At 35.8% G+C, this 26989-nt stretch overlaps 1 protein-coding gene across 1 annotated transcript in view; it reads left to right on the top strand.

Annotated features, from left to right (window-relative positions):
• Positions 1-26989, top strand: part of LOC134718401 (uncharacterized) — a 58699-nt gene that overhangs the window by 268 nt on the left and 31442 nt on the right. The window contains exons 2-5 of the mRNA XM_063580901.1: positions 8093-8182; positions 18247-18283; positions 19262-19504; positions 19975-20454. Of these exons, the coding sequence (XP_063436971.1) occupies positions 8093-8182; positions 18247-18283; positions 19262-19504; positions 19975-20454 (850 nt within the window). The remainder of the gene's footprint in view (positions 1-8092; positions 8183-18246; positions 18284-19261; positions 19505-19974; positions 20455-26989) is intronic.

Genomic DNA, 26989 nt, shown 5'->3' with positions numbered 1-26989 from the left:
ATCATATACTACAAACATACCTTCCACCAATCATACACTGCCAACATACCTTCCAACAATCATACACTACCAACCTACCTTCTACCAAGCATACACTACCAACCTACCTTCCACCAATCATACACTACCAACAAACCTTCCACCTATCATACACTCCCAACCAACATACCTTCCCCCAATCATCAACAACCAACATACCTTCTACCAATCATACACCACCAACATACCTTCCACCAATCATACACCACCAACATACCTTCCACCAATCATACACTACCAACAAACCTTCCACCAATCATACACTACCAACTTACCTTCCACTAATCATACACTACCAACATACCTTCCCCCAATCATGAACAACCAACATACCTTTCACCAATCATACACCACCAACATACCTTCCACCAATCATACACTACCAAGATACCTTCCCCCAATCATCAACAACCAACATACCTTCCACCAAGCATACACCACCAACATACCCTCGACCAATCAAACACTACAAACATACCTTCCACCAATCATACACCACCAACATACCTTCCACAAATCATACACTACCAACAAACATTCCACCTATCATAAACTACCAACCAACATACCTTCCCCCAATCATCAACAACCAACATACCTTCCACCAATCATACACCACCAACATACCTTCCACCAATCATACACCACCAACATACCTTCAACCAATTATACACCACCAACATACCTTTCACCAAGCATACACCACCAACATACCTTCCACCAATCATGCACTACCAACATACCTTCCACCAATCATACACCACCAACATACCTTTCACCAATCATACACCACCAATATACCGTCCACCAATCATACACCACCAACATACCTTCTACCAATCATACACTACCAACATACCTTCCACCAATCATACACCACCAACATACCTTCTACCAATCATACACCACCAACATACCTTTCACCAATCATACACCACCAATATACCTTCCACCAATCATACACCACCAACATACCTTCCACCAATCAAACACCACCAACATACCTTCCACCAATCATACACCACCAACATACCTTCCACCAATCATACACCACCAACATACCTTCCACCAATCATGCACTACCAACATACTTTCCACCAATCATACACCACCAACATACCTTCCACCAATCATGCACTACCAACATACATTCCACCAATCATACACTACCAACATACCTTCCACCAATCATACACCACCAACATACCTTCCACCAATCATACACCACCAACATACCTTCCACCAATCATACACCACCTACATACCTTCCACCAATCATGCACTACCAACATACTTTCCACCAATCATACACTGCCAACCAACATACCTTCCCCCAATCATCAACAACCAGCATACCTTCCACCAATCATACACCACCAACATACCTTCCAACAATCATAAACCACCAACATACCTTCCCCCAATCATACTCTACCAACAGACTTTCCACCAACCATACACTTCCAACCAACAGACCTTTCACCAATCATACACCACCAAAATACCTTCCACCAATCATACAACACCAACATACCTTAAACAAACCATACACTACCAACATACCTTCCACCAATCATACACTACCAACAAACCTTCCACCTATCATAAACTACCAACCAACATACCTTCCCCAATCATCAACAACCAACATACCTTCCCCCAATCATACACTACTAACATACCTTTCACCAATCATACACCACCAACATACCTTCCACCAATCATACAACACCAACATACCTTCCACCAATCATACACCACCAACATACCTTCCACCAATCATACACTACCAACATACCTTTCACCAATCATACACCACCAACATACCTTACACCAATCATGCACTACCAACATACCTTCCACCAATCATACACAACCAACCTACCTTCTACCAATCATACACTACCAACCTACCTTCCACCAATCATACACTACCAACATACCTTCCGACAATCATACACTGCCAACATACCTTCCACCAATCATACACCACCAACATACCTTCCACCAATTATACACCACCAACATACCTTCCACCAATCATGCACTACCAACATACCTTCTACCAATCATACACTACCAACCTACCTTCCACCAATCATACACTACCAACATACCTTCCGACAATCATACACTGCCAACATACCTTCCACCAATCATACACCACCAACATACCTTCCACCAATCATACACCACCAACATACCTTCCCCCAATCATACTCTACCACCATACTTTCCACCAATCATACACTACCAACCAACAGACCTTTCACCAATCATACACCACCAAAATACCTTCCACCAATCATACAACACCAACATACCTTCAACCAATTATACACTACTAACATACCTTCCACCAATCATACACTACCAACAAACCTTCCACCTATCATAAACTACCAACCAACATACCTTCCCCCAATCATCAACAACCAACATACCTTCCCCCAATCATACACTACCAACATACCTTTCACCAATCATACACCACCAACATACCTTCCACCAATCATACAACACCAACATACCTTCCACCAATCATACACCACCAACATACTTTCCACCAATCATACACTACCAACATACCTTTCACCAATCATACACCACCAACATACCTTCCACCAATCATGCACTACCAACATACCTTCCACCAATCATACACAACCAACCTACCTTCTACCAATCATACACTACCAACCTACCTTCCACCAATCATACACTACCAACATACCTTCCACCAATCATACACTGCTAACATACCTTCCACCAATCATACACCACCAACATACCTTCCACCAATTATACACCACCAACATACCTTCCACCAATCATGCACTACCAACATACCTTCCACCAATCATACACCACCAACATACCTTTCACCAATCATACACCACCAACATACCTTCCACCAATCATACACCACTAACATACCTTCAACCAATCATACACCACCAACATACCTTCCACCAATCATGCACTACCAACTTACCTTCCAACAATCATACACCACCAACATACCTTCCCCCAATCATACTCTACCAACATACTGTCCACCAACCATACACTACCAACCAACATACCTTCCCCCAATCATACACTACCAACATACCTTTCACCAATCATACACCACCAACATACCTTCCAGCAATCATGCACTACCAACATACCTTTCACCAATCATACACCAACAACATACCTTCCACCAATCATGAACTACCAACATACCTTCCACCAATCAGACACCACCAACATACCTTCCACCAATCATACAACACCAACATACCTTCCACCAATCATACACCTCCAACATACCTTCCACCAATCATACACTACCAACATACCTTTCACCAATCATACACCACCAACATACCTTTCACCAATCATACACCACTAACATACCTTCCACCAACCATGCACTACCAACATACCTTTCACCAATCATACACCACCAACATACCTTCTATTAATCATGCACTACCAACATACCTTCCACCATTCATACACCACCAACATACCTTCCACCAATCATACACTACCAACATACTTTTCAACAATCATACACTACCAACATACCTTCCACCAATCATACACAACCAACATACCTTCCACCAATCATACTCTACCAACATACCTTCCACCAATCATACACAACCAACATACCTTCCACCAATCATAAACAACCAACATACCTTCCACCAATCAAACACTACCAACATACCTTCCACCAATCATACTCTATCCACATACCTTCCACAAATCAAACACTACCAACATACCTTCCACCAATCATATACCACCAACATACCTTCCACCAATCATGCACTACCAACATACTTTCCACCAATCATACACCACCAACATACCTTCCACCAATCATGCACTACCAATATACCTTCCACCTATCATACACTACAAACATACCTTTCACGAATCATACACTACCAACATACCTTCCACCAATCATACTCTACAAACATACCTACTGCCACTCATAATCTTTCAACAGACTTTCTACCAATCATATACTTCTTACATACTTTCCACCAAGCATACACTACTAACCTACTTTCTACCAATCATACGCTGCCACCATACTATCAACCAATCATACACTACCAACCTACCATTTACCAATCATACACTACTAACATACCTTCTACCAAATTTACAAACATGCCTTCCACCAATCATATACTACTTACACACCTTCAACCAATTATACACAACCAACATACCTTCCACAAATCATACACCACCAACATACACTACCAACACACCCTACACCAATCTTACACTTCTGCCACAAATACCATCTCATCATACTCCACCAAAACACCCTACATCAATCATAAACTACTGACACAACTACCATCTCATCATACTCCACCAACACACCTAACACCAATCCTACACTACTGACACAACTACCATCTCATCATACTCCACCAACACACCCTACACCAATCCTACATTACTGACACAACTACCATCTCATCATATTCCACCAATACACCCTACACCAATCCTACACTACTGACACAACTACCCTCTCATCATACTCTACCAACACACCCTACACCAATCCTACAATACTGACACAACTACCATCTCATCACACATCACCAACACACCTAACACCAATTCTACATTACTGACACAACTACCATCTCATCATACTCCACCAACACACCCTACACCAATCCTACACTACTGAAACAACTACCATTTCATCATACATCACCAACACACCTAACACCAATCATACACTACTGACACAGCTACCATATCATACTCCGCCAACACACCCTACACCAATCATACACTACTGACACAACTACCATCTCATCATATTCCACCAACACACCTAACACCAATCCTACACTACTGACACAAGAACGATATCATCATACTCCACCAACACACTTAACACCAATCCTACATTACTGTCACAACTACCATCTCATCATACTCTGCCAACACACTTAACACCAATCGTACATTACTGACACAACTACCATCTTATAATCTACCAACACAACTAACACCAATCATACACTACTGACACAAGTACCGTCTCATCATACTCCACCAACACACCCTACACCAATCATACACTACTAACACAATTACCATCTCATCATACTCCGTTAACACACTTAACACCAATCCTACACTACTGACACAACAACCATCTCATCATACTCCACCAACACACCCACACCAATCCTACACTACTGGCACAACTACCATCTCATCATACTCTACCAACACACCCTACACCAATCATACATAACTGACACAACTACCATCTCATCATACTCCACCAACACACCTAACACCAATCAAACACTACTGACACAACAACCATCTCATTAGACTCAACCAACACAGCTAACACCAATCAAACACTACTGGCACAACTACCATCTCATCATACTCCACCAACACACCTATCACCAATCCTACACTACTGGCACAACTACCATCTCATCATACTCTACCAACACACCTAACACCAATCATACACTACTGGCACAACTACCATCTCATCATACTCTACCAACACACCTAACACCAATCATACACTACTGGCACAACTACCATCTCATCATACTCTACCAACACACCTAACACCAATCATACACTACTGGCACAACTACCATCTCATCATACTCTACCAACACACCCTTCACCAATCATACACTACTGACACAACAACCATCTCATTATAATCACCAACACACTTAACACCAATCCTACACTACTGACACAACTACCATCTCATCATACTCCACCAACACACCTAACACCAATCCTACACTACTGGCACAACTACCATCTCATCATACTCTACCAACACACCTAACACCAATCATACACTACTGGCACAACTACCATCTCATCATACTCTACCAACACACCTAACACCAATCATACACTACTGGCACAACTACCATCTCATCATACTCTACCAACACACCCTTCACCAATCATACACTACTGACACAACAACCATCTCATTATAATCACCAACACACTTAACACCAATCCTACACTACTGACACAACTACCATCTCATCATACTCCACCAACACACCTAACACCAATCCTACACTACTGGCACAACTACCATCTCATCATACTCTACCAACACACTTAACACCAATCCTACACTACTGACACAACTACCATCTCATCATACTCCACCAACACACCTAACACCAATCCTACACTACTGGCACAACTACCATCTCATCATACTCTACCAACACACCTAACACCAATCATACACTACTGGCACAACTACCATCTCATCATACTCTACCAACACACCCTTCACCAATCATACACTACTGACACAACAACCATCTCATTATAATCACCAACACACTTAACACCAATCCTACACTACTGACACAACTACCATCTCATCATACTCCACCAACACACCTAACACCAATCCTACACTACTGGCACAACTACCATCTCATCATACTCTACCAACACACCCTACACCAATCATATACTACTGACACAACAACCATCTCATTATAATCACCAACACACCTAACACCGATCCTACACTACTGACACAACAACCATCTCATCATACTCCACCAACACACCTAACACCAATCATACACTACTGACACAACTACCATCTCATCATACTCCACCAACACACCTAACACCAATCCTACACTACTGGCACAACTACCATCTCGTCATACTCCACCAACACACCTATCACCAATCCTACACTACTGGCACAACTACCATCTCATCATACTCCACCAACACACCTATCACCAATCCTACACTACTGGCACAACTACCATCTCGTCATACTCCACCAACACACCTATCACCAATCCTACACTACTGGCACAACTACCATCTCGTCATACTCCACCAACACACCTATCACCAATCATACACTACTGACAAAACTCCAATCTCATTATACTCAACCAACACAGCTAACACCAATCGAACACTACTGACACAACTACCATCTCATCACATTCCATCAACAGATCTTACACCAATCATACACTATTAATAAAACTACCATCTAATTATACTCCAGCAACACATCTTACTACCATCTAATAACATTCCACTAACCCACCTCCCACCAATCATACACTACCAACATACCTGCAATTAATCATACACCACCAACATACCTCCCACCAATCATACACTACCAACATACCTGCAACCAATCATACACTACCAACATACTTTCAACCAATCAATGACATTCCACCAATACACCTTACACCAATCATACACTACCATCTAATCACATTCCACCAATACACCATACACCAATCATACACTACTAACAAAACTACCATCTAATTATACTCCAGCAACACATCTTACTACCATCTAATCACATTTAACTAACCACCTTACACTTATCATAAACTATTAACAAAACTATCATTTAATGACATTCCACCAATACACCTTACACCAATCATACATTATTAACAAAACTACCATCTAATCATACTCCAGCAACACACCCTACACCAATCAAACACTATTAACAAAACTACCATCTAATCACATTCCACCAACACATCTTACATCAATCATACACTATTAACACAACTACCATTCAATTATACTCCAGCAACACATCTTACTACCATATAATCACATTCAACCAACACATCTTCATACACTATTAACACAACTACCATTTAATTATACTCCAGCAACACATCTTACACTACCATCACAACTACCATCTAATCATACTCCACCAACACATCTTACACCAATCATTCAATATTTTTATTAACAGCAAAATCTCATATAGTATTCATTGAGCTCTTTATAATGACACTTCCAATTTGTTGTTGGTTTAGGTTCACTGGTTTTTATTTGAAGTATATATAAATAAGACAATATTCTGCATTGTATAGGTAAAATTAATGCTACAGTAACCTATTATATAATGTTATACAGTTTTTGAAATAAAAGATATATATGTGTATAATTAATGAAAGATTATTTTATTGTATTTCAGGGTAAGACTCCTTATGATCTGGTAGAAATAAAAAGCTATGATGATGAAGAGGAAAAAAGGAAGAAGGAAGAAGTGATGGACTTCCTTAAGGTAAATAGTCTTGTCTTACTTTAAAAGATATTCACAGATTATAAGAGACAAAACAGACTTGGTACAAAGAAATTACAATAAATGGTTGCCTGTAGTTTTCAATGTCTTTGTAGTATTTGTTGTCAGTTAACAATATAAGTTGACTATTCCAAGCTTGTTGCCTAATATACATGTTGGCATATGTGAAAGACAAATGTTTTAAATCTGTGTTCTCATCTGTTGGATGTCTCTTATTTTTTGTGTCATCAGCTGCAGGGGTTAAAATCAACTAGCCCGACGCCCGGGACTAGATCATTTATGCTTCGGCAATTAAAATGTGTAATCCGATATGCCCAACTGACTAGTAACAAAAAATTCTTGATGTTTCCAAAATAGAAAGTGAAAAATCCCTTCATCACAATTCTATGTTAGCCAATTCGATTCAATTAAATCATCTGGGATTCCAAGAATTTGAACTGGTTTGTACAGGTCCTGTTGTACATATTTTAAAATTAGAACAAATAACTCTGGCATGTCTGGGTTGTCTGGTATCATGTGTTGATCGCAATTGTCGTACTTTAAATATCGATTTCTCATACCATGGCTTGGGGTATTGTACATTGCTTATCGTGCCGAGATTTTCAATTGATGGTATTTGGGGGTATGATGTATTGATTGGTATTGACCTGTCTTGTTGCACAGCTGTTGAGCACAAAACCATGCAACAAAATATTTCTTAATATTTTAGTATGGGAACCCCAGGAACTTCGTCAGTTTCAAAACGAAAAACGGTAGATGAAAGGAGTAACGAGGCTGAAAATTTACCCCCCGAAAATGCTAAATACGACATGGAAAAGTCGCGGAAAAAAAATTAATAGTGTCCAGGACAGAAGGGCTGCCAAGTCTTTAGTCTTTAAACTTAGTTGTTTTTTTCTCTTTGATCTTTACAATTTGGCCAACAAATCACGAATTCACTTCCTGAAAAGTTGGCAGAACTGGGACACAATGATTCCCCTGGCAAGGTTGGCTGTTGCTGAGGAAAAAAACAGACAATGCTCTGTGAATATTCTGTTAGTTGCCCCAAACACGCAAAAAAAAAGTCTGCTTTGAATATGGGAACAAATAAGTTAGGTTAACCACCAAAAGAATAAATAACAGATCAACAAAAATTATTAGATACAGTGTATAATGTCTCCTTCAAAACAAAGGACACCCACTTTGTATTTTGCAGCAAGCTCTTGATTTTTAAGGCATGCTAGGGCTAGCAGCTCAGTTTTGATGGACTAGCAGTTCTTCCAACAGGGCTAGTAAAATACTGCTGCCAATAAGTCCTGGGCTAGTTAGCTGTAACAACAATGTTTAACCCCTGCAGCTTGGTATCTCCTAGGTATATACACTACAGTCCAGGTGGACTTTGTCATTTCCACTCGCCCACGGTGGACAAACCAATGCCGTCCACTCTCTGTCCACCGTGGGCGTGGTGCCCACCCTATGCCGTGGACATCCATGGGCGTAGTGCCAACCCTATACCGAGGACAGCCGTGGGCGTGGTGTCCACCCTATATTGAGGACAGCCGTAGACATACTATGCCCTAGGTATACGGTGGAAAGAAGTGTGCACAATTCTGGATATTCCTCGTGATTTTCGTATACGTTAGATGCTTTTTAAGGGATTTATTCCAATATAATCTTTTTGTATAGTAGTTATATTTTTGCAATATTTCATGCACTTTTCATCTTTGTAAGAGACGTTTAAGGGTCGTAACCAGGGGCGGATGCAGGAATTTTCGAAAGGGGGGGTGCTAACCCAGGGCAAAGGGGGGGGGGGGTGCAAAACATATGTCCCGATACAAATGCATTGATCGGCAAAAATAAAGGGGGGGGGGTGCGCACCCCCGGAACCCCTCCCTCTGGATCCGCCACTGGTAACCTTTACCAGTTCACTGACACTAATTATTTCAAAAGAATGACCACTATGCACTTCCACAGGTACAATCAAAATATGGTTTGTTTAAATGACATATCGATGCGAATTGCGATCAATTACAAGAAAGGTCACGCTAAGGTTACTTGCATACGGAAAATATGTCGGCGAATTGCATCCTGGAATCAAGCAATTAAAAAAAGTAATCTTCTAAATGTGGACAAGTTAAAGAAATTTCTTCAGAAAAAAAGTATATGACAGTACATATGTTTTAGAATGAAAACTATACTTATACAATGTTATAGTTGTAAAAAAAAAGTATGCATCATTTTTTTTTTTTAAATTTGAAGTTTCATATGACTTTTTATAATATATAACAACAAACTAGAGTATACTGATTAACAATATAATAGTTGTTACGGTGAGGTTGAATTCCCGGTCATTTATTCATCATCCACACAGGAACTTGTCACCAGAAAACATGTGTCTGTGAAGTGTACCTTAACCTAACTTTTGGATATAGAGATGCGATTCTTTTTCTGATACAAGTGCTTGTCACCACCCAAAAGAACTTGTAGTCATCCGATGTTTTGTTAGAACATTGATTGATTTTAAGATTGGTGAATGCTAGATTTCATCGTCTGTTTAAAGACACAAGAGGATATGGATAGTAAACGGCACTGGAGAAAAAATGTATTTTTATTAAAATAAAACTTTTTGATTTTGCATAATTCTTTCATTATGAGGTTTCCAGCACTCGGCACTTGAGATATGTTTCATTTTTATTCAATTGCAACCTTTTGATAAGAAGCTCGAAGAGATACTTTCCATAATCTAATGAATCGACATACATGTTACGTTCCCCGTAAGAGCCTTAATCATTTCCGGCCAATCTGAGCTCGTCTAGTCAGCAATCTATTGTAGAATTATGTCAATTCTTGGTTATAACCATTTTAAATTTAACATGAATGATTTATGTCAAGTTCGTTTTACGATTTAAAAAATGTGCAATAATATTTAATGAATTGATTTCAAATCAATTCTACGGAGAATCTATCCGAGATTCGATATAACTAGTGTATTCATATTGTTTAACGTGTCGTTCTTTCTAACATGTTCTTTCTTTGTTTGATAAATACTTTGTAATGAATTACAACTGGTATTACAAAAATATGTATCAGTTATTCTCATTGTCAGGTACATGTACATGTACATTTGTACTTGTAGGATGATATGTGATTTTCCGACGGGGAGGGACAAGGGTTGGGAACTACAAAAATGTATGAAAATCTAAATACATCCTTTACGAGAAATGCTATTTTCTGTTACAGACGCTTTCTTTTAACCTTGCGTAGACTTGAGATTTTTTTTTCCAGATACAAAATAATAAGTCCTTTAAAGCATTTAAAGAATGATCCGTAAAGATTCTAAATTTTCTAAAGATAAGGCTATTCAAATACTGTAAAATAAAAGTACTGTACACCTGTGCTTTCTGTCAAATTATGTATGTGCTGGTCCCATATCATTAGTTTGTAATTTGGTGGCTGTCTTTTGTTGCTATTTAACATATTTGATTTCCGTTCATGATTTTGTACGTTAATTAGACTGTTAGCTTTCTTAGATTTTGCGTACTGATGTTGTTTATCGTCTTAATTACGTGTTATATTATTCTTTTATTTGTCTTTATAAATATTACTTTTACTGTTGTCTGTTTTTTGAGATATCCTTTTGACGTAACTCTGTGCTTATGTATCCCATCATACTTTGAACGACAAAATTATTTTATGATGTGACTCTGTACCTATGTATCTTGTCATACTTTGAATGACAAAATTATTTTATGATGTGACTCGGTACCTATGTATCTTGTCATACTTTGAATGACAAAATTATTTTATTTATTAATATTACTTTTACTGTTAACCAACTTTTTTTGTGATATACATTTTACGTGACTCTGTACTTATGTATCAATTCATACTTTGAACCACAATATTGTTTTATTTATTATTATTACTTTAACTGTTAAGTCAGTGTTTGTTATATCTATTTTGCGTGACTTTATTTATGCATCCCGTCATACTTTGAACGACAAAATTATTTCATGTCTACCTGTGCGAATTTCAAACGCGCAATTTTACACCAGTACCCATACCCTCCTTCCTTGATGGGTGCATTTTACATAGACAAATATAATCGTATAATATAATCAAACTGAGGATGTTAATGTGATGTATGCCTTTTTGTGCTTCTTCGTTACATTTGTTGTTTTTATAGTGATTAAGATGATAACACAATGTTGACTGCTGTACCCCTATTTTTTACATTTTTACCTATTATGTCTGTTTGTTTTGTTCACGCATCGGTGACAATATAATGGAATTTGCGACTGTCATACAAGTGAGAGGTTTAGCTAGCTATAAAACCAGGTTCAATCCACCATTTTCTACATTTGAAAATGCCTGTACCAAGTCAGGAATATGACAGTTCTTGTCCATTCGTTTTTGATGCGTTTTGTTATTTGATTTTGCCATGTGATTATGGACTTTCCGAATTGATTTTCCTCTGAGTTCAGTATTTTTGTGATTTTACTTTTTTCAAACGAAACGATACTTCCGAGAACACCACGCCTGGTTATGACAAACTGAAAATGTTTGGGGACATATTTTAGATTTTTAAAACGTTCCAAAAAAAACCAAAAACTTGTGCAACCATTTCCAGAGGTTCAAATGTTCTTATTATACAATTTAAGTTTAAAATACATTTTGATCGATTTTAAGTGTTATTCTTTTACCCAGGCTAAGAGCTATCGCGAAAACTATCATTTCTTTTAAGAAAATGAAACGAGTGAAATTCAGCTTATAATAAAGGCAGTGTCTGCGTCATGCAGGTACGCGTGGCATAATTGGACTTCTTAGGGTACGCGTAACCGCCAAATATTCATATATTATTGGATAGAGATAATTGTGTATTAAACTGGTAAATTATCAAAATAAGTGAAACAAAAATATAATTCACAGAGATTTTAAGATATGAGATGTCAACATACAATCAGTAATCCGATTTCATTTTTACTACATCCCTAATACGCTTTTGTAGAAACGATCCTGGCTAGTTTTTGAATATTTTTCTTTAAATATTAACTATAATTATAGATTATCTATGCATATATATAACAAATTATTTATTCAAATAAATTAGTTCATCATATATAACCGTGACTTAATTTTTATTTTAAATTCTAAATATGAAGACCTGAAACGGAATTAGCAAGCAATTATTCCGGCGTTCTAAATGAATATATAATTATTAATTTGTTGTTGGTCCAGAGGTTGTTGGTCTAGATGTGAAACTTGTTGTCGGTCCAGAAACTGTTGTTCTAGAGGTGGAATTTGTTGTCCGCCCTGAGGTTGTTCGTCTAGAGGTGGAATTTGTTGTCGGCCCTGAGGTTGTTGGTCCAGAGGTGAAATTTGTTGGTCCTGGGGATACGGTAGTTGGTCCCAGTATTGATGACTGTGGTGTAGTTGGAGGCATTGCCCTTGACAAACTTTGGCAAGTTTAAATATAATAAATTTTTATTTAGATTGTTTTTTTAAAATGCCATCAATAAACAGATTATATACCCGTTCATTATGTGTTATTGCGAACCACAGAGTTGTCTGCTCTTGACCAAGGTATTTAAACTTTTGTAAGTTTACCTGTCCCATTGAAATACTATAGCAATTGCTCTCTGTGTAGTTTATTCATTTGAGACCTTAAATTTCTTCTTGGAGAAATCTTTCGTTCATTGATTAATTTACCTGACCAAAAAAATATCCTGGTTTTTGGTTGAAATACATGTATAAACTGCATATGATACAGTATTTATTGAATATCAATAATATATTTTCAATCTGTACATTATAAACACTGATTCAATTATAAAAAAGTTTATTTCGGATTTCCAATAAGTTAAAGGAAGATTTGCATTCAGTACGCTGCTTTCATTGGTTGGACTGTATACTTCAGACATCAGACAATTCAATGCAATTACACCAAACCAGTCATATAAAATATATAGGCCTAAAGTCTGTCAAAGGAGGTTATAAATGATTTGTGACAATGCAAATACTAGATTTTAGAATATAAATGAATAACGTTAACCAATGAATTCAAAATACTAATATCTATTCAAACTCACAAATAGGTACTGAATAAACATCATGTAAATCATTAAATAAAGAAACATGAAATTTATAGTTTTAAAAAAGGGAAATAACAATGAACATTCTGAAACTGATTATACTAGTAAGGGAGACAACTACATATGCACTTTCATATTTAGTCAACGTGCATCACTATGTATTATCTATAAATTATGTGGCGAAGAGAAATGATTTGGTTCAATACAATGACTGTACCTATTATAACAAATAGATGCAAACAACAGAATCAAAGGTGGAAATAAGCAAAGAATTACGGTCAATTCAAGATAATTGTCTGTGTCTAGTCAAAATAAGTTGTGATTGCATTGCGCATTTCAACTTCCTGTAAAATATGGAGTTATTGTACTTTAAATCTGAGATTCACTTGTTGTCGAGTATCCAGTTGCGAGTTGTGAGTATCGAGTTGCAAGTTACAAAAGTCGAGCTGCGAGTTAAGAAAGTCGAGTTGCGAGTTACGAAAGTGGAGTTGCGAGTTCAGAAAGTCGAGTTGCGAGTTACAAAAGTCGAGTTGCGTGTTAAAAAAGTCGAGTTGCGTGTTACAAAAGTCGAGTTGGGAGTTACGAAAGTCGAGTTGCCGAGCCTGGCAATAACCGTTAGGGACCGCAAAATTTATTCTTTGGCAGTCAGACACTCAAAATTGTGGACGTTAAAATTATATATGTCTACATTGGCTAGAGATACAGGGGAAATGATGTGCGTGCATAAAACAAGTTTAAACCCGCTGCATTTTTGTGTCTGACCTTAGTCAGGAACCTTTAGCCTTTGTTGCTCTTGTATATTTTTTTTTATTTTGGTTCATCTTTATATTTAGGAGCATAGAATGGCGTAAATATTCTTGATCTAAAGATATATAACACTGTGTTTCGGGGCCTGTTTGGGGCTCCCTCTAGGTGTGTGATTTAAAATGTTTAGTGCTACATCGTGAATAAGATTTTTGTCGAGCCTTCGACTTTAGTCGAAAAAGCGAGACTAAGCGATCCTACTTTCCGTCGGCGTCGTAGTCGGCGGCGTCCACAAATATTCACTCTGTGGTTAAAGTTTTTGAAATTTTAATAACTTTCTTAAACTATACTGGATTTCTACCAAACTTGGTCAGAAGCTTGTTTATGATCATAAGATAATATCCAGAAGTAAATTTTGTAAAAATAAAATTCTATTTTTTCTGTATTTTACTTATAAATGGACTTAGTTTTTTCTGCGGGGAAACATTACATTCACTCTGAGGTTAAAGTTTTTAGAATTTTAATAACTTTCTTAAACTATCCTTGGTTTGTTCCAAACTTGGACAGAAACTTGTTTATGATCATAAGATAGTATCCAGAAGTAAATTTTGTAAACAAATAAATCCATTTTTTCTGTATTTTACTTTTAAATGGACTTAGTTTTTCTGCGGGAAACATAACATTCACTCTGTGGTAAAAGTTTTTAAAATTTTAATAACTTTCTTAAACTATCCTGGGTTTGTACTAAACTTGGACAAAAGCTTATTTATGATCATTAGATAGTATCCAGAAGTAAATTTTGTAAAAAGACAACTCCATTTTTTCTGTATTTTACTTTTAAATGGACTTAGATTTTCTTCCAGTGAACATTACATACAGTCTGCAGTTACAGTTTTCAAAACATTTATTAGATTCATTAATTATTCTAGATTTTTACCAAACTTGGACAGAAGCTTCTTACAATCATAAGATAGTATCAAAAGGAATATTTTTATTGATTTTTTTCCTCATTTTTGTTTAGCCTGTGATTTACAGCAAAAGTAGGCGAGACACTGGGTTCCGCGGAACCCTTACAAATTTTTTGTAAAGTATTCCTCCTGGGTATTGGGTAACTTATAAAACTGAGTCACTTAGGTTTAAAATTATATAGTGTTCACACGTTTGAGATTGTCAATTATGAATAAATTAGAAAAACGTTTTCAGTTAGTTTTCTAAGAATTCAATTTGGATTGTTCCATATTCGGGAAACTAAAGATGATACTATGGTAATAACATCTGATGCAGGAGGTAACGGTCATACTGCCATGACGTCCATAGAGATGTTCGAAATGTAAAGCCCCGTTCACAACAGATCGTACGATCTTTTGTCGTGGAAGATCAATAAAAAAGTTGTCGTGCAAAATCAAATGTCAAAAAAATATGTAGAGAGGTCACATCAGCTACGACATGTCTACGATGGTTCCACGATGGGTACAGTACAGGAAAAAAGAATTGTAATTATACTGTTGTGGGTTTGTCGCAAATGAGTCTTGTGAAAGCAGTGCGACTGTCGTATAACAATCGTGAGTTTTTGGTTCTATTTTTCAGATTTTCATGTCATGGAAATATGCGTGTTACCATTGTGTCACTGTCGAACGACTGTCGCACAACAGTCGTGTGTCACTCGAACGTTTGACTCCGAAATGCTAGTATATAAACATGATAAAGAAGGCCCGATTTATTGTGTGCCATGTACCATTTGCTTTCAATATTGTTCAGTGTCATCATAAGTTTGGTCCAAATAAAAGGCGTTATTCCATATTGGTATCATTTTAGTAAGTTTCTCGTTATGAATTGGATTTTGAATAAAAAGCATATTCACTTCAGAAAGTGTTATTCACCGCGCTAAACGTCACACACTTTTACATGCAACGTAATGTATGGTAAAATGTTTCATGTAAAATTTGTTTTGGTATATGTTTGTCATTAAATACATTTTCTTTTCTCGGAATATGGAACAAAACAGTTACTGTCTTTTGTTTCGGTAAATATGGGGTTTAATTGACTTTGGAATAACTGATATTCACTTCGGCCATCAGCCTCAGTGAATATCTTGTTTTTCAAAAGTCAAGAAAACCGCTTATTTACCTCATCAAAAGACAGTAACTGTATATTATTCGTATTATATGAAAAAGAATATGTGGTATGATTGCCAATGAGACAACTGTCCACAAGAAACCAAAATGACATAGAAATTAACAACTATAGGTCACCATACGGCCTTCATAAATGAGCAAAGCCCATACCCCATAGTCAGCTATAAAAGGCCCCGAAATGACAATGTGAAACAAATCAAACGAGAAAACTAACGGCCTTATTTATATAAAAAAAATAAAAAATTGATACACAACTATTGAACAATATCAAAACATAATTCATTTATTGTTACCTTTAAAACTAAGGGCTTGGACATTTTAACCTAAGACTATTAATGGCATGGACATGATTCCATAGCAAAATTAGTCTGGGGACATAAATTTTATCAAAAATATAACTATGCAACTCTTAAACATTACTAAAACATAACATCTAAATTTCCATGGTTTAAATGTAATTAAATATTATAGGATTTTATAGGACATGATTACCTAGGAAAATTAGTCTGGGGACATATATTAATAACATCGGACTAAATATACTAGTAAATTCGGTAACCATGGACTTTTTTATACTAGCAATATTTGTCCCCCCGGACATATTTTACCAGGACAAATTTATCACTTACACACGCATGCTTTGTTTATCAAATGTGAATCGATCCTCAAAAATATTTTTGTAACTCGCAACTTGACTTTTGTAACTCGCAACTCGACTTTTTTAACTCGCAACTCGACTTTCGTAACTCGCAACTCGATTTTCTTAACTCACAACTCGACTTTTGTAACTCGCAACTCGACTTTCTTAACTCGCAACTCGACTTTCTTAACTCACGACTCGGCTTTCTTAACTCGCAACTCAACTTTTGTAACTCGCAACTCAACTTTCGTAACTCGCAACTAGACTTTTTAACTCGCAACTCGACTTTTTTAACTCGCAACTCGACTATCTTAACTAGCAACTTGTAACTCGACTATATGAAACCCTCTTTAAATCTACTGGCAGATAGAAAGGCTATTAGAATTTATATATGTATTAAACTATTTGACAAGTTTTCACATGGGGCATGATAGTTTATAGCATATTTTTCTTTTGTAGACTGTCATGTCAAAGACACCAGCACCAGTAGTTGAAGGTAATGCTCTAATGTTAATTATTCAGATACTGGCTGAAATGATTTATAATTACTTGTTTCTAATATAGGGAAACCTTGATATCTGCTTATAATGTTATAATGAAAAAAACCAGCAAATTGATGGGAAAAGTGAAGTAGGCTATTGATGAAGATTGATTGATTACAGATCACATAATTTTTTTTAATCTGTGCATGTCCGTAATTAAACAAATAAACAGACTCATACATCAGCACGTAGACATATTGACACACTGACAGATTTAACACATTAACAGATTTATATATCAACACATTGGCATATCCATGCATTTACAGATCGACATAATAATAGACTCCTACATCAACACATTGACATATTGGCACACTTACAGATTAACATATCACTAGACTCAAACGTCAACACAATAACATATTGAAACACCGACAGATCAACATTTTTACACTCATACATCATCAGGATGATAGATCAACACATTAACAGACATATTGACACACTGACAGATCAACATATTACAAGACTCAAACTTCAACAAATTGACATATCGACACACTGACAGATTAACTCTTTAACACACATTTGTCATCACACTGATAGATCAACACATTGACATATTGAAACACTAACATACCAACATATAACCAGATTCAAACATCAACACATTGACATATAGACACACTGACAGCTGAATACATTAACAGACTCGTACATTAACACATTGACATATTGAAACATTGACAGATCAACACTTTAGCACACATACATCATTACACTCACAGATCAATACACAAACAGGCTAATACATCAACACAAAGACATAAAGACATTCTGACATATTTAACACATTGACATATCGAAAAATGACATATCAACATATTAACCAACAAATGTGGAAAAATTATCTATGAGTTTGTGTATGGATACATTTTTTTTCTCAACATGAATACATCAAAACTTTCTAATTTTTTTATTTTTTTTAGATTCCATCAGAAAAGGGCAACAGTCTGCCATGTTAAATCGTTTATTAGGGAAGGGCAGCTATGAATCATTTGATATGAGATGCATGGTAACCGGTCAATTTTCTGTTGGGAAAACGACTCTTGTGAAGCTGTTAGCTGGGGATGTCCTACCAGAAGGGCAACATCCAACTGATGGGATTTCTCTGGTAGAAGGTCGCTGTGGCCTCGACATTCAGTCAAAAGAGTGGATTCTTGTTGATCCAGGTGAGAAAGAGCACAAGTAGAATATCTGACCACATTAAAAATATACTCTATTGCATGGACTGCGCTTTCAGCAGACATGTTATGGCACTGATTTAAATAGTTTCACATTGTAGCCATTTTTTGTGCCTTCTATTCACGCACCATATTAATTCAATATCAAATCTGATTTGTGTATGAAAATCTTAACATTTTACTAATCTTATTAGAAAGATGTTAAGGTTTTATATTTTGAAATTGAATTTAAATGTTAAAATTATGCAATGAATTAACATTTATTTTCCATAATTTCATCAATCAATCAGTTAAGATATGACTCTCTTTAAAATGTGTTAATAGCATTATATGAATGTTACACCTGATAAGATATGATTCTTATTTTAATTCTGATTTTTCTTACATTCTTCACTTGGTTTTGACAGCCTGCACCTGTTTTGGATTTGATTTGCCTGATGTATTAAATATAATTTCAGACTCTTACAATGCCCTAGATGTTGTGTACCATAAGGTTTTAATGACCTCTCTGGAAGAAGAGGAGGAGAGTGAAGTTACCAACAAAGCTTCAGATACAAGCCCAACTGGTTATGCCAAAGCTACACTTTCCTCTTTGCCCTCAGAACAGTCTGCAACCGCACAATCTCTACCATCTACAAAATCCTCCAATGTGCCTCACACAGTAAACCAGATGGAACAGAAAATGAGAACAAGAATGACTAAAGAAGAAATAAGAAAGAAAATGGAAAAAGTCCTCAAAAGTGGGAAGTATAAAATGAAAGTTGGACGTCTTATCTTCTGGGATTTTGGTGGACAATACGTTTATTTAACAACACACCAGACCTTCATGACATTCCGAGCGTTGTTTCTTGTAGTATTTGATGGGAGCAAAGATTTGCATGAACAGGTCCCTGATGTGATGTGTTTTCCAGGGCAGCACATGACGCCAACGCCAGCAGGTAATATGCATGTTATTTACACTCCGATAATGCAAACAGGATACATTTCTATAACAGCAAGGGATAATTTAAAAAATAATTAAATTTGTCTTTTCTAAATATTTAAGAAAACCTAAATGTTTACGTAACTTGTTTACATTGCCACTTTGAGATTGTCACAAACTACCATATTAACCTCAATATGTCTCACATTTTGAAACATTGATATGAGGTTATACAATAATATTTATCAAAGATTCCAGGTTTTATTTTTTGTATGTTGGAAAGTGTTTTGTATACACAAAAATGATCAGTTACATTTGAATCAAATTGAGTGGCCAACTCTTTTAGGAAGTTAGAGCATGAGCAAACAACTGAACATTCAAATCAGTCGGCAGAACAATAGAATGACATCATGATATATTGTGATAAAGCGCTTTCCTGAAAATTTCTTTAGATTTTGCATGAGTGAATTTTCACAAAAAGGAGCTGATGATTTTATCATAAGCATGAACAGAGTGTTGCACTTATTGACAGACAACATCATATTTATATACCACCACAACACATTTTTGCGGTCGTATATTGGTTTGACGTTTGCTTCAATGTCATCATCCTAAGACACTTTACTTTTCGCACATTAACTGTAGTTTAAGTAAATGCATTACTATGAAATTTTACCATACACTTCAATACCACAAAAAGGAAGGTTGGGATGGATTTTGGGGGTTATGGTACACGCTGTTAAGGAATTAGGGGCCAAAAAAGGGCCAAAAATAAGCATTTTTGTAACTTCCAGACATTAACTTGTGTGTTAGTGAATTGATCTCTCTGACCTTGTACCACAAGGTTCCATATCACAAAGGGAAGGCTGGGATTGATTCAGGGGGTAATTGCCTCAAAATTTTAGGAATAAGGGGCCAAAACAGAAGCAAAAACAAGCTTTTTTCGAGTTGTACTAATAGTACTAAAAGGTTCCACAAAGGTAAAGCTGGAATTGAGTTTGGGGGGAATTGCCGGAAACGCTTAGGAATTAAGGGCCGAAAAGGGGCCGAAAATTATCATTTTTTCTAGTTTCCAGACAATAAATTGTGTTCTAGTGTATGGATCTCTCTGAAATTGTACTGAAAGGTACCACACCACAATGGGAAGGGTGGGATTGATATTGAGGGTAATTTCCTCAAATTTTTTGGAATTAGGGGCCAAAAAGGGTAAAAAAACATGCATTGTTTTAGTTTCAGGACAATAACTTGTGTGCAAGTGTACTACAAGGTTCCATCACAAAGGAAAGGCTCGGTTTGATTTTGGGTCCAAAAAGGGGCAAAAAAACATGCCTTTTTCTAGTTTCCAGACAGTAACTTGTGTTCAATTGTATGGATCTTCCTGCAATTGTGCTGCAAGGTATTATACCACAAAGTCAAGGCTGGAATTGAGTTTGGGGTGATGAATCATAAGGGATATTTTTTTTCTTTAAAATTCCATTTTAAGTTGGTTATTTCTGATATATATATTAAAGCAAAAAATAATGATATGGCAGGAGATACACACCAAACAGGATATGTAAATTATTATATTAAGTATTGTGCAATAGCAAGAAATTTTCAATTGCACAGTTTTGCGCAACAGCAAGAAATCTTCAATTGCACAGTATTGCACAAAAAACAAGAAATCTTCAATTGTACAGTATTGTGCATTAGCAAGAAATCTTCATTTGCACAGTATTGCACAATAGCAAGAAATATCCAATTACACAAAATTGCGCAATAGCAAGAAATATTCAATTTCACAGTATTGCGCAATAGCAAGAACTATTGAATTGCACAGTATTGCGCAATTGCAAGAAATATTCAATTGCACAGTATTGGACAATAGCGATAAATCTTCTTTTGCAAAGTATTGTGCAAGAGCAAGAGATCTTCAATAGAAAGTTATTACAAATATTTTTAACCAATTTTTTTTTTTTTTAAGATAATTCACAACATTTTTTTAGTGTCTGAAACCTATATTATGTCAAAAATTTGATAACAATACAAATTCAGACAGTATCAAGCTTGAATATTGTGTCCAAACACGCACAAACTGTTCAGGGTTCGACCTCTGCGGTTGTATGTATGTGCGTACCTTGCAAGGTCGTCATGTCAGTCAGACAGTTTTCACTTGACCTCGACCTCATTTCATGGATCAGTGAGCAAGGTTAAGTTTTGATGGTCTAGTATATTTGGTGTATGGAAGAATTATAAGGTGTACATGTCCAAGTGGCAGGTGTGATCTGACCTTGACCTCATTTCATGGTTCGGTAATTATAGTTAAATTTTTGTGTTTTGGTCGTTTTCTCATCACTTGGCGTCCGGCGTCCGTCGTCCGTCCTCCATCGTGGTCCGACATTAGCTTTTACAAAAATCTTCTCCTCTGAAACTACTGGGCCAAATCAAACCAAACTTGGCCACAATCATCATTGGGGTATCTAGTTTAAAAAATGTGTGGCGTGACCCGGTCATCTAATCAAGATGGCCGCCACGGCTATAAATAGAACATAGGGGTAAAATGCAGTTTTTGGCTTATAACTCAAAAACCAAAGCATTTAGAGGAAATCTGACATTGGGTAAAAATGTTTATCAGGTCAAGATCTGCCCTGAAATTTTCAGATGAATCGGTTAACCTGTTGTTGGGTTGCTGCCCCTGAATTGGTAATTTTGAGGAAATTTTGCTGTTTTTGGTTATTATCTTGAATATTATTATGGATAGAGATAAACTGTTAACAGTAATAATGTTCAGCAAAGTTAGATTTACAAATAAGTCAACATGACCGAAATGGTCAGTTGACCCCTTTAGGAGTTATTGCCCTTTATATTCAATTTTTAACCATTTTTCATAAATCTAAGTAATCTTTTACAAAAATCTTCTCCTCTGAAACCACTGAGCCAAATTAATCCAAACTTGGCCACAATCATCTTTGGGGTATCTAGTTTAAAAAAATGTGTGGCGTGACCCCGTCAACCAACCAAGATGGCCGCCACGGCTAAAAATAGAACATAGGGGTAAAATGCAGTTTTTGGCTTAGAACTCAAAAACCAAAGCATTTTGAGGAAATTTGACAGGGATAAAAATGTTTATCAGGTCAATATCTATCTGCCCTGAAATTTTCAGATGAATTGGACAATCGGTTGTTGGCTTGCTGCCCTCCAATTGGTAATTTTTAAAGAAATTTTGCCGTTTTTGGTTATTATCTTGAATACTATTATAGATAGAGATAAACTGTAAACAGCAATAATGTTCAGCAAAGTAAGATCTACAAATAAGTCAAATGACCTAAATGGTCAATTGACTCCTTAAGGAGTTATTGCCCTTCATAGTCAATTTTTAACAATTTTCATTAATTCGGTAAATTTATGTAAATTTTTACCAAATATTTTTCTCTGTTACTAATGGGCAAGGTTCATTATAGATATAATTGTAAGAAACAAGAACGTTCAGTAAAGTTAGAACTTCAAACACATCACCATCACCAAAATACAATTTTGTCATGAATCCATTTGTGTCCTTTGTTTAATATGCACATAGACCAAGGTGAGCGACACAGGCTCTTTAGAGCCTCTAGTTTTTATACTGTATGCCATTGGTCTACAATATTTGGTATATGAAATGATTGTAGGGTGGACATGTCCAACAGACAATTTCATAGAAATTGATCCAATATCCACCCATTTAGGTGTGAATCATATCTCTGGCCTAACATTGATACTGTGCTATGTACGTAATGTTTCGGGTTATTTAGGAAATGTTTTTATTCCAGGGAAACCTTCATCAGAGACCACCCCTATTGTTTTTGTTTTGACTTGTTATTTTTTTATTTTTTATTTATTTCTTTTTTAGTACTATTTTACTTTAATTTATTTCGTTTTATTTTCTTTTTAAATATTTTAAAGAGTTTCTGAATTACCTTTTTAATAATTCCACTTGTTGATTTGTTTTTTGTTTTTCTTAACTTTTTCATCCAATGTTGAATTAATTAATTAAGCGTTTCAGAGTATGAATTTGTCCTCAGAAGAATATCAGTTTACATGTGTTGTTTACATGATGGTCATTAATTAGTTCCAAACAGTTTAATGTTTAGTAGGAAATGTGAGGTTTAGATAAATTATTTTATAGTTCGTTTAACTAATTCCCCAAAGTTTCTGTTTCTTTTGAAACCTATTTATTGAATTTAGCACCTATTGTAGAATCCGTCTTTTATATCTGGGCGTTATGTATTCGGGTTTAGTTTTCTGTAATTAGTTAATACTTCAGTTTCATTATGTATATCTCTTTCATATTCATTTGATAAAATTTACTGTTTGCAATAGCACGAATTGTTCTAAATAATAAGAATGTTCTTATCCCGGGCAAACAAACAATGCCGTATTTGGCAAAACCTTTTCAACTTTTGATCTTCAGTGCTGTACAACTTTTTTCACTTTCGATCTTTTATATCTGGGCGTCACTGGTGAGTCTTGTGTGGACAAGACGCGTTTTTGGCGTATTGAATTTTAAACCTGATGCTTTAGTTATATATAAATCATGTTTTTCTTTGTCGAATATGTTCCCCTATTTATTTGTATTGTAGTCCTGTAATATTATGTTGTCATTTCAATGTTATATTTAACTTTGCCATTAAAGTGCGAGGTTTGGCATGCCATAAAACCAGGTTCAACCCACCACTTTTATTCCCCTTTAAAAGTGTCCTGTACCAAGTCAGGAAGATGGCCATTGTTATAATATTGTTCGTTTCTGTGTGTGTTACATTTTAACGTTGAGTCGTTTGTGTTTTCTCTTATTTTTAAGATATTGAGATAAGACGTGGCACGGTACTTGTCTATCCTAAATTCATGTATTTGGTTTTAATGTTGTATTTGTTATTCTCGTGGTGTTTTGTCTGTTGCTTGGTCCGTTTCTGTGTGTGTTGCGTTCCAGTGTTGTGTCGTTGTCCTCCTCTTATATTTAGTGCGTTCCCTCGGTTTTTGTTTGTTACCCCAATTTTGTTTTTTGTCCATGGATTTATGAGTTTTGAACAGCGGTATACTACTGTTGCCTTTATTTAATAAGATGTCAGTATTTCCTGAATACTTTTTGAAGTTTTTCTGCTTGAGGATGATAATTTGCATTGAATGATACATTGTATTTGTTTTCAACTTTGTTCTTTTTCTTTAATTTAATTTGTCTGTCTTTGAATTTGATTTTTGATAGAATTTGTTCTACCAATTTCCGTTTATATCCTCTTACTAACAGTTTTTCAATAAAGAGATTTTTTCTGGTTTGAAATTCACTTTCATTGTTGGTGTTTCTAAGTATACGAATGCCTTCGCCTTTAATAAAAGATTTCAAGTTTGAGAGGGAATGGTTTGAGTTTTTATGAAGATATCGGAATTTTTCGGTTTTCTTTGTAAAACATTTCAGGTCTAAAACACCAGTATTTTTAAAGCGTTCGCCCTTGAATATTTCTAGGTCTACACATTTTATGGGCTGTTTATTGCATAAATATTTTTTTCAGAGATTGGAGAGCTTTTAAGGATTGAGTTTATGTGATGGTAAATAGCAATGTCACATATTTCAGGGGAAGCTGTTGCTCCCATTGAAGCTCCAATGATTTGTCGATATGAATTTCCGTGAAATGTAAATTCATTATTGGAAAGAATGAGTTTTGTTATTTCAATCAAAAAATTGTTGGTAGGTTTTGTTATAGAATATTCAATTTTGTCATGTTCATCAAGCGTTTTGGTAGTGCTTTTGTGATTTCTTCAAATCTGAGATTGGTATATATAGTGATGTTATATCATATGTAACAAGAAGTACATTATTATCAAATGTACAGTTTTCAATATTTCTGATTAAGTCACCTGTATCAGAAATGTATGTTTTTTGTGTTTTCACTAAGGGAAGTAAGAAATAATCTAAGTATCTCCCTAACCTTTCAAGTGGTCCATTACACTGTGATATCATTGGTCTACCAGGGACATTAATAGATTTTTTTTTATTGTTTAGTTTTCAATGTTTTGTAAAACTTCACGGTCTAGTTTGTGAATTTTAGGGAGGAAGTATGCAAAAGGTGTTATTATGAAATTTGGTTCATTTTTAATGTATTTGAAAGATATTTCATCAATACAGTTTTCTTCTTTCATTTTGTAAATTATTTCATATACCTTTTTCTGGGTGTTTTTAAGATTTATCTCTTGGACTTGTTCATGATGTATGTTAACATTCAATTGTTTTTCACCTTCTTTTAGGTAGTCAGAAAGATTTTGAATGACTGTTACATTGTTTTTATCTGCTTTATGAATAATGATTATGATATTTTCATCATTTAAGATTCTTCAAACAATTTTTTTTCTTGTAGTGACAGGTTAAATTCATTTTTAGGGACATATTTAGATAATTCCATTTTCGTATAGAAAATGATTTTTTTTCTATATGGTTATCGGTAAATGCCGGCACCGAAAATTTTGATTTCTCCTTGAATGGATGAATTTTACTGGGAATATTTTGATTTTCAAGGAAAAAATATGAGAGTCTCAAATTTCTT

The sequence above is a fragment of the Mytilus trossulus genome, chromosome 5 (genome assembly GCF_036588685.1).
Source record: "Mytilus trossulus isolate FHL-02 chromosome 5, PNRI_Mtr1.1.1.hap1, whole genome shotgun sequence".
Taxonomy (NCBI): Eukaryota; Metazoa; Mollusca; class Bivalvia; order Mytilida; family Mytilidae; genus Mytilus; species Mytilus trossulus.
The sequence above is the reverse complement of the archived record's forward strand: the minus strand, read 5'-3'. Positions and strand labels throughout refer to the sequence as shown.